Below are 10,765 nucleotides of genomic sequence, written 5' to 3' on the forward strand. Positions count from 1 at the left end.
AATAGTGCCTGCAATGCACAGGGGATCGAAGGAGGGAAAGGTCCAGAGAGCAGTGAATGGAGCTGGCCCAAAGAGGGGCTTTTCTCACAGAAATCTGCACCTTTTCAATCTTGGCAGTTCACCCACCTGCAAAATGTCGTCTTTTCACCAACTGGTGTTTCTCCCTCAAAAGCCCCTGCACCCACCTGTCTGCGTGGGGTGGTGAGGTGGGGTCCCGGTGGGGGCACCCAGCTTGCTATGCTCTGCTTTGCCCACTTGGGTAGATAATGGGTCCATTTCCACCGAAACTGACTCTGGGCTTGAGCAATTTACATTTTCTGCAGAATTTTGCAAACAAGATGAAATGTCACTTCCTGGCCCGAAGGTGAGAACGTTCCAGTTGTGCACGAGGGGCAGGTTGGTTTATTGGCAGTAATTCAACATGACCTTAGTGCTACTGTCCTGTAGCAGGACTGCTCACAGGAGGACACCCAGGGCAGACTCTGGGGCAGAAGCTAGGGTGACCATACATCCCGTTTGCGCGGGACAATCCTGTTTTCAAGCCTTGTCCCAGCCATCCTGACTTTTTTGGCAAAAGGGAGCATTTGTCCATTTTCTCATGCTGACTTAGTCAACTGACAAGAGCAAATGGGACAAACGCCCACTTTTGCCAAAAGAGTAGGGGGTGGAGGTGGCAGGGGCTGAGCAGTGAGGGAGGGCTCAGCTCAGGCTCCAGCGACCTCAGCCTCATGCAGGGGGCAGGCAGGGCTTGGGTTAGTGGGTCAGGCCTGCCCTGCCCGGGGAGGAGGGCTCTGACCAGCCCCCCACAGTGTTCCATATTCCCTTTGGGAATTTTGGTCCCTCCAGCAGAAGCCATTTCTAAACCTGAATTTCCCTGGACGCTTTGCTGAGATGCCCCTTGTGAAAACCTAGTGCTCATGGGCCTGTCTGCAGAGAGCTGAGTTCTGTGATATTCTAAGTGTTCTAAACTCCCATCCGTTCCATGGGAGCTGATGGTGCCTGTCTGTCCCAGGAGCCCTCAGCACCTCCCAGGATCAAGCCCTTAGCCCCAGCCCTGGCCTCTAGCCCCTAGAAATGCTTTGCTTTCTATCTGCTGGCCACCCGGGGCATGGCTGTAAGATCAGTGTGTGACCCTCGCCTGCCAAATCACCGCGGGCGGCACGGCTGCCGTTGCTTTCCCTGTCTGCCTTGACCCGGGTCAGACTGCACAGCATCTGATCTCATCTATTAAAATGACTCGTGCTCGGGTCCTTCTCCACCCTGCTCCGTGGGCTCCCTCCCAGAGGGGTCTCACACCAGGAGGGCCTGAGAACCTCCACTGTTCTTCCCTAGCACTTGTAGACTTTTCCTGGAGCACATAATTAGGTTGAATTAATCTGTGAGTCTCACTGAGCTGACCCAGCGGTGCTCCGAACTGTGGTTCTTCAGCCTGCACTGCCCTCTCACACGGGGTCAGTCTCTGAGCACATCTCCTGGCCTGGGCCATGGCCCGCTGCCTGCACTGCCTACAAGCCCCACGGCAGAATTATGTCCATGGTCCAGGGGGTGTGAGCCCAGGGCATCCCAGAGAGCAATCAGACCTTGTGGGCCCATCCCTTGGGGCTCCCCTCCCCACGCCAAGAGCCTCATTCCCCCAAATCCCCTCAGTCTCTGACAGCAGCAGGGCCCCATGGCGCACACAGCAGTCAGGCATCATCCCCACATTTCCTCTCACTCCCAGGCCTTATGGGTGGGAAATAGGGTTGGCTGGAGTAGGCATCATCAGCCTCCCTCGCCCTGCTGCCATCGCCAGGTTTGGCAGCTGCGGGAGTGCTTAGTCTGTCTGGAGCAGGGCTGGGCGAGCCGGTCTCAGCCAGCAATGGACGCATGATTGCACCCTCACTGGCTTGTGGCCTTCAGTGCTGAGCGATCGGTGTGGTTGGAGGAGGCTGGTAGGAGCCACTTTCAGCCCCTGGCATCATGGGGCCTCCATCTCACACGGTGGCACTTCTGCCAGGGAGGCACCCATGTGGTGGCCTGGAACTCCCTGGTGCAAACAAACATCTGCACCAGTGCAGAGCCCTGGCCCTCCCGCTCCCCAAGGCCATTCCTGCTCATGTCACAAAGCAAATACGACAGGCTGCAAACCTGGCGGCATGGTGGCTTTCAGCCAGGCACCCACCGGCACGGCACTGTTTGTAGGCTCTGCCCAGCTCGAACTGGGAGCGACGCACCCGGTAATAAATCCAGGCCTGATTAACTCAATCATTTATTCATAATAAGCCAGATTGATGGATAAATCTGTCTTGCGATGGGTTTAGTTGATTGAGCTGCTCAGCCGTCAAAGCTCATGATTTCAATAGCCCCACACTGGGAAGGCAGGCGCGGTTTGCACAGGGCCTGGCCCCCTCTACTCTGAGCCTGGACCCCAAGTGCAGTGTCCTTGCTGACTAGCCTGGCTGTTGTGTAGCCACCTGACCTGGCCAGTGGCTCCAGAGCCAGCCCCATGCTGGCTCCTGAACTGCTCAGCACTGTGCTTTCAACACCCCGGGCCGAATGCGCCGCGGAAACCAACAGTGTCACAGCAGAGAGGAGCTTGGCCCCAGTGCTCGCAGGCTGGCTTCTTTCACACTATTTTTAGCTTGTGTCGGGGAGCTGCCGGTCTCCCCCCTCCGGCGCCACAGAAGGCAGGCAGCGGCCACCCCAAGGAGCCAGCGCGTGGCACTAGGGATACCGCTCTTGCGCTTAGTGAGTGTTCCTAGGAAACCGTTGCCAGGGTGCTGAGCACAGCTGTGGGGCAGCTGCTCTGGCACCTGCTGGGTGCACAGCTGGAGCCCGAGCTGGGGGCCAGACATGGGGATGGAGTTGCCACGCACGGATCCCGGTGTAAATCAGGTGCAGTGGTGCTGTGGTCAGGGCCGTCAGCAGCACACGTGCAGGCTGGGGAGCACGGGTCCCTGTAGGCTCCTTGCCAGTCCGGTGCAGCGTGTCCCCAGGGGCAGGGCTGAGTGTGCAGGGGTCAGCTGCTGTGCAGCCCTCCCATGGCCCGTGGAACGGGGTAACGCTCCATCGCGAGCCTGGGGCTGCCTCTTCATTGCCAGCAGGACACTGGGCTCCTCCAAGGGTCTTGGCCCCCTCCTGCCCTGCTGGCACAGGTGCCCATTGGTTACAATGTCTGGCCTGCAACTTGGGCTCATGGGGGGGTGGTCCAGCAGAACCAGCACAGCCAACTGGGAAAGGGGCTGAGGGGGACAAAGCACTAGCACTCTCAGCTGCCCCTTCAGGGTCAAGCACAGCCAGATACACACGCTGCAGCTTGGGCCAGAGCAGGGCCTTCGCCGTGGAGGGGTCCCGAGAGCAGCCGTAGAAAGGAGGAAACCCACCGCAGGCCCCGAGGGTCAGACCAAGGCCTGACTTGAGTTTATCGGCAAGGGCGGGGGTGGTAATTGGGAGCAGGTGCTGGGTTCCGCGGCCCTGCCCATTCATGCTGCCTCTCACTCTCCCTGAGCGAGGCACCCATCCCCCGCCAGCACAGCTGTCCCGTGTTGGCCCAGGGCAGAGGGGACTGGAGTAGCAGCTCTGCTTTCACTCCGAGGTAGCGGGGCACCTGGGCTGTACCCAGGCTGCACTCCGTTGTCCACTAGCTCGGTGTTGGGGGACCCATTAGAGAACACAGGGTTTCCGGCTCCACCGCTGGCTAGTAGCTGTGCACCCCCCCCCCCGCTAAGGGCTGGCTTGTGGCTCCTGCCAGGGGCTCAGACCCTTCGAGACCGGTTGGTTTGTCTTTGGCGCTGTGCCCCACATAAGGGCAGGCTCCGGGGCCAGCTCTCTGGCTTTGTTCGCTCGTTAATGCAATCAACAATTGCAATGAAACAATGCAATGGTAATAATTCCAGAAGGCGCCAGCTGCAAATTGGTTTGCAAATGGCAAAAGTGCTGTAGTAACAAAGGGGAAAAGCTTGACCTGCAGCTCCCCGGGGAGCCAGGCTTGTGAATGGAGAGGGGGCTGTGAGCAGAATGGCTCACAGGCGCCTGACGCTGCGCAGCGCTGGTAGCTCTGGGCTCAGTTTAAGCTGCTTTCTTCTAAAACTCCAAAGGAATATCCTGCTTTAAGATGAAGGAAGAACGGCCCCGGTGCAACACAAGCTTCCTTCTGCAATGCTGCCCATGCCCCTTGGGCCTGACCTGCAGCCCACTATGACTGCTGCTCTGCATGCCCCATTGCTCTGCCAGAGCCCCTCCCTGCTGGCCAAGTGAGGAAGGGGGGGCATGTTTGTCAGGCATGGGAGGCCAGGTTCTGGTCTTGCTGTGAAGGCCTAATCCTGCTCGAGTCCATGCGCAGGGTGCAGAGGAAGTACCTACGCCGGTGCAGCAGGAAACGATGTGGGTGAGTCAGTAGGTCGCACTCCCCTCTTCGCGTTACTGCTGATGCCGACACCCCACTTGATAGTAGGGGCAGTGTGGTGCTGGAGGTGCACTGCTGAGCTGGAGGTCTGAGGGTCTGGTCATTCAAAGGCACTTTCAGACTTTTCACAGGAGTAGGTGTGATAACCCAAGTCTTGGCCAAGTCCACTGGGCATCTCTCAATCCCTCTGGAAGTTTCAATCAGGCACCGTCTTGTTTTCAGTTCCTGCACTTGCCTGGTTAGTGTCCCTGTGACCCACCTCCACGGTGGGGACGTTGAGCTGGGCTCGCTCTATTTCTGAGACAGATGTTCTAAATGTCCATCTGTCTGTCTGGGGCACCTGGGTTGTGTTTGCAAGTGCCTTGTGTGGGTCCCAGCTCCTGTCCTCACCTGTGCGTTTCTTTGCTTACAGAAGCTTGATGCCCAGGACACACAGCAGCCAAATCACAATGGAAAAGACACCCAGTTACTTTGTCACCAAGGAGGCCCCACGGCGGATCTTCAACATGTCCAGAGACACCAAGCTGATAGTGGTGGTGCGGAACCCGGTCACCAGGGCCATCTCGGACTACACGCAGACACTCTCCAAGAAGCCCGACATCCCCACCTTCGAAGGGCTGTCCTTCCAGAACCGCAGCCTGGGGCTGGTGGACACCTCGTGGAACGCCATCCGCATCGGGATGTACGTGGTACACCTGCAGAGCTGGCTCCAGTACTTCCCCCTCTCTCAGATCCACTTTGTCAGTGGGGAAAAGCTGATCACAGACCCGGCAGGGGAGATGGGCAAAGTGCAGGACTTCCTGGGCATCAAGCGGGTGATCACGGACAAGCACTTCTACTTCAACAAGACAAAAGGGTTTCCTTGCCTGAAAAAAACAGAGAGCAGCACTTTTCCACGCTGCCTGGGCAAGTCTAAAGGGAGAACTCATGTGCAGATAGACCCTGAGGTGATAGAGCAGCTCCGGGACTTTTATAGACCATATAATATTAAATTCTATGAAACCGTTGGGCAGGACTTCAGGTGGGAATAACTGTCCAGGCCCAGAGCGGTGGTGAGGCCAGCATGCCGCAGTCTTCCATGAGAGTTCAAACGAGGCCAACGAGCAAGCCACCCCCTCCATCGGCCATCTTGTCCTTCCTCGCGGGTGCTGGTGAGAACGGCTTTCCGGATCCTGTGGGAGGCCAGGTTTTTCCAGGCCAAAGGCCAAGGAGGATGTGGAGTTATGTCCCCAGCCCAACATGTGCCAGGCAGAGACCGCTGGACACAGCCAAGCCCTCACCAGATTCTGTCAGCAGTTGGGGGGGCTTGTTTGGCATTTGGTTTTAATACTGTGATGGGGCACACCCTGAGCAGCCAGAAGAGGGCCTGATGGGCCGTGTGGAGGCCACGGGCCATCTGATTTTTAATGATGGCTGGTCGATACACACTGCTGCCCAGGCGCAAACTGGCTCAAGCGTCTACCTGGCATGTACCTTGTGCATGTTCCGAAAATAACCACCAGTTGGAGCAATCCCTGGCTAAAGCTTCCCAGGCTCTGGGTGGGTCAGTCTCTCTCGCCACCCAGTCCAGTTTACCAGGACTAGGATGAATGTCCCATGTCCGCAGGGGCTGGGGCCTGCATGGGGCTCTATGACCCATGGGAAGCCATGCATCTGAGGCTGGGGTGGGCCTCTCCATTTTGCCTTTGTCAACTGAGCGACGTATGTACCCATGACGATGGTGATGTGTATGCTTGGAAAAAAAATGGTTCCAACCACATTGTGATGATACTTTGTCCTGTGAATAAAGCACAGATTTCTGCTGGTACGGGTACTCTATTGCCACTGGTTTTCTTGTTCAGCATGTGACTTCCTGTGAAATAAAGATGAATAGAAATGGTCCTTATTGAGGTCCTTTTCTTAGGAATGGTCCTTCCACAGCTGGGTTCGCCCTGCACCCACCGTGGGGTCTGTTCTCAAACACGCCCTCATACACTATGCAAAACTGCCAACGCATCAGGCGCTGGCCAGATTCTTCAGTGACAGGTGCCAGAGAAGAAACGAGGGAGAGAAAACGAGAGAAAACCAGGCCATATGGACCAGTGCTCTCAGAGCACGTAGGAGGGGACAGATACCAACTGTCCAACCCAGGATGGATTGAGATGTGTCACCCACTGGATGGGTGCCAGGGGAGCAGTGCCCAGGTATCCGCAGGTGGCAGAAAGTCACAGGAAAGTGGCATTTTCAGGCTATAAAGGTGACAGGTTGCCATGGTCAGGAGGAATTGCTGGAGCTGCCATTTTCCACACTGATGAGGCACCGACTCATCCCAACTGATAACAGGTATGAAACTCTCCTGTCGTCAGGCCCGGGCCTTCTCTGTGCCTGGCCTGCTCTCAGCATGACAGATGAGCTCTGCCTGAGGCGCACCCAGCACACTTATGAACCTGGTCCCTCGTGTCTGTCGGGTGGGGTTGTGAGGAGCTTGGCTGACGCAGAAATCTGCAGGTTCAAGGCTTTTCTGTGGCTCTGGCAGAGGAGATCTTGCTGGCCTGGGGTGACCGTATTTCCCAAAAGGGAACACGGGACATTGCCTGGGGCTAGTCCGAGGCCCCCTTCCTTTGGCCTGAGCAGTCAGGAGAGTGACCCACGTGCCAGGCAGAGCTGAGCCTCATGCAAACAGTCCCACAGGCAGCAGGGCACACGGCAGTGCCAGGGAGCCACTCCCAGCCCCGCACCTCACCCAAGGCAGCCTTGCTCCTTGAGTGGGACAAGCCATGAATAGCCCAGTAGCTCCTGTTTGCCAAAGCAATAAGGGGTTTCCATGTGCTGGGAGGGAAAGGCCTGGCTGAGGGAGGCTCCCAACCCCCAAAGGCCCCAGCTGAGGCATGGCTGGAGGTTACTGGAAAGGCTCGCAGTGCTGTGACAGCTGTGTGAAGGGGCGCCCAGCGCCGGATGAGCAAGAGGTGTGGGGTGAGGACTCAGGATCAGCAGCAGAGCCAAGGGGGAAGAGGGAGCCCAGTGCTGAGAGAGCAGGGAGCCGTGGAGCAGGATTGAGGCACCAGCAGAGCTGGCAGGGGGGATGGGGTAGTGCCCAGGCCTGGCATAGCACAGGGGAACTGAGAGGCAGGATCGAGGGGCATTGGCAGAGCTGTAGGGGTGAATTTTGCACCTCATATGCCATCCTCACACTTAGCCCCGCCCAGCTCCACTCAGCCCACCTGTTCCCGGTTTCATGCGGCACATCGGAGCCAAGCTGAAGGTGACGCGCCTCCTGAGCCTGGCGCTGGACTAGCTCAGACATGGGCAATCAGGGGGGCACTGGCAGAGGGAAACTATTCGCTTTGCCTAGCCTAGGCTGAACAGAGCCAGCACTGGGTCAAGGCTGGCCTCTCCGTGCCCCATCTTCAGGCCAAGCCCAATGCCGGACTAGAGGTGACAAGGCCTTTGCCCCAGGCAGAGCCCTGCTCCTACCGCAGGGTGGCCAGGGACGTCCCTACAGTGAATAAACGAGCCCACGGCCCAGGGCCGATTGGTAGCATCTTCTCCTTAGGCCGGGTACTAGCTAGTGACTGGGGCGTCACACGCAATAGTACGTTACGGCCACACTTAGTGGGGTGGTTTAGAAGAGGGGTGTGACTCTGGCTGGATGGTGCCTCCAAACCATTCACACCACATAGGTCATTTTCTCATATTAATTCTTTAACTCAGATCCTCTCCCTGCCTTCTCCTACCCGTGGCCTACACAACCCATTTGGGCTGGGCCAGGCCCCTTCCTCTCATTGCAAAGAGAAGCAGAGTCAAATCTCCCACATGTCACCGTGTGTAACTATCCCCGGGGTGTGGGGGACGGAGGAAAGTTACACCTACGCTCCGGGCAGTTGCTGAATTAGTGCATTCAAACAAACCATGCACAGATCCAGCTGAGCACGTGCAGTGGGTGATGGAGCGTCCTGGTGCCTCGGAATTGCCTGCCTCAGGAGATGCCGCAGCACAGACACTGATGTCTGTGTTTTCCTAATTAATTTGTCAGCTAGACCCAGGACTAGATGTTTTATTTTCTCCAATCGTTTAACACGGCCCGAGGGACTCTGCAGAAATTCCCACTGCAGTGAGCACTGTCCCGCTGGCTCCCCCGGCCCATGCCCTGCTGTGTCAGAAGGATGCGGAACCCACAGAAGAGGCTGGCGATGCCCTCGGCTCTGGCGAGACAAGGGCCAATGTGACAAAGATCCAACACCGCCCCAATGGCAGGGGCCCTACCACACTCACCGTCCATTTTGATCAATTTCACTGTCATAAGATTTTAAAAATCTTAAATTTCACATGATCAGATCTTGGTGGTGTAACCGTGGGGGTCTTGACCCAAAAGAGGGGGCGGGGGCGGGGGGCTGCAAGGCTATTGTAAGGGGGGGCCGGATATTGCCATCCGTACGTCGGCGCTGCTGCTTGTGGCAGTGCTGCCTTCAGAGTTGGGTGTCTGGTCAGCACCAGTCACTCTCCGGCCACCGAGCTCTGGCAGCTTAGAAGTAAGGGTGGCAATACTGTGATCCCCAGCAATAGCCAGATGTCATGTGGGAGACCCGATGTCACAGGCCGTGAATTTGGTAGAGCTGTGCCTGGGGCCTAGAGCAGGGCAGGGATAAAAAGCACCTGCTAGAGTGAACAAACCTGCCACATCCCTAGTTTACCACCTCATTCCCCATCCAGCGAACACCCCAGACACCCTCTGTTTTACCTGGGAGGAATCTGTGTTTCTCCTGGGCATAGGCTTTGCCCAGGCAACCCTTCCTGTAACGAGGTCCCTGCCAGAAAGATGCCCCTTCTCCTCCCCCATAGGCAAAGGGACATTAGGAAGATGCGCTACCAGTGACTTATAAAGTGATAAGCAGGAGAGGAGTTCCCATCTGCACCCCGGGTCACTGCTTCCAGCAGGTCAGTAGTCACTGCCCAGCAGCTCCGATGCTCTGAGTGAAACCTGCATGGTGGCCTGGCCCAGTGTCCAGACCCCAACTGGTATTAAAATAGCACGCTGGCCACCTCCGTCTTTTAAACCTTAAGACCATAAGAATGGCCAGACTGGGTCAGATCAAAGGTCCATTTAGCCCAGTGTCCTGTCTTCTGACAGTGGCCACTGCCAGGTGCTTCAGAGGGAATGAACAGATCAGGTAACCATCAAGTGATCCCTCTCCTGATGTTCACTCTCAGCTTCTGGCAGTTGGAGGTTTAGGGACATGCAGAGCCTGGGGGTCACATCCCTGACCAGCCTGGCTAACAGCCATTGAGAGCCCTGTCCTCCATGAATGGATCTAGCTCTTTTTTGAACCCAGTTATACTTTTGGCCTTCACAACATCTCCTGGCAAGGAGTTCCACAGCCTGACCATTGTGACGCCTCCATCACCACAAGCTCCAGATGCCAAGGCTGGCAGCCTCTCATCACAGGCCACCAATCAAATGGGCCATGGAGCCCCACCATGGACAGGGCAGCAAATGGGGGAAGCTAGTGCTGCCACTGCCCAGGCTGCGTCAGGAGAGGACGCCGTTCTTCAGGGCCATCACTCCACCTGCTCTAAATACAGTGACAGATCGTGCTCCAGATTGTTCTGTGCTTCCGGGCAGCTAACATGGGTTCACAGATACGCAGGCATCCCAGCACCACAACCAGTACAGGTGTAACCCACACACCCCCTGGGTGTGGTGTCTGTTCCCTCTAGCGGCCCTGAGACCATGCCGAGATTAATGCGTCTGCTACAGCCTGAGCTAAGGGCCACATGCCTTTTAGCCCATACAGTAGAGGCTCAGACATTTAGCTTCAGAGGTCCCAGGTTCGATCCCGCTTGCTGATGACCAGGTTCTGTCGGTGTTACACGGGCACCAGAGAGTGAGGTGAGGTGGCGGGGGGCCCGCAAACATTCTATGTAGAGAACAGCCCAGAAGCTCATGGGGGAGGAGAAAGAGCCACATTGCTGACTCATCCCTCCGCGGGGAAGTAAGAAACTAGTCCAGTGGGGTTAGACCCCTCTGGATACAGCACTCACCTCCTGAGCCAAGCCCTGCCCTGCATGCCCTGGGAAGCAGAGCTGCACAGAGGGGAGCAGAAAGCTATGGCCAGAGAAAGAGCGACTTCGCACGAGCCTGCAGATCCCCTATGGACAAACAACATGTTCTGTTCCCTATTGGGCAGGGAAAAACCTCAATTTCCCTTGGCAAGGCCCCACCAGCCATGGGTTCAGCAGTGATCAGTTGGGCATTTCACAAACCAGCGAGGGGTAAATGAACTAAGAAGCTGCTGGAGCCCCTGAGAGAGCCAGCGCCAGGGCAGGTGAGCTGGGGCTGAGGGAAGCAGCTCATGATCATGGGGTTGTTTCTTTCAGTTCTTTGGGGTGTAACATGCCTTGTCT

The 10,765-nt window shown here is 56.9% G+C and overlaps 1 protein-coding gene across 1 annotated transcript in view; it reads left to right on the forward strand.

Annotated features, from left to right (window-relative positions):
• Positions 1 to 6,225, forward strand: part of HS3ST2 (heparan sulfate-glucosamine 3-sulfotransferase 2) — a 45,039-nt gene extending 38,814 nt beyond the window's left edge. Inside the window, exon 3 of the mRNA XM_075069066.1 lies at positions 4,797 to 6,225. Coding sequence (XP_074925167.1) covers positions 4,797 to 5,415 — 619 coding nt within the window. The 3' untranslated portion in view covers positions 5,416 to 6,225. The remainder of the gene's footprint in view (positions 1 to 4,796) is intronic.
• Positions 6,226 to 10,765: the final 4,540 nt, after the last annotated feature.

The sequence above is a fragment of the Chelonoidis abingdonii genome, chromosome 9 (assembly GCF_003597395.2).
Source record: "Chelonoidis abingdonii isolate Lonesome George chromosome 9, CheloAbing_2.0, whole genome shotgun sequence".
In the NCBI taxonomy this organism is placed as follows: Eukaryota; Metazoa; Chordata; order Testudines; family Testudinidae; genus Chelonoidis; species Chelonoidis abingdonii.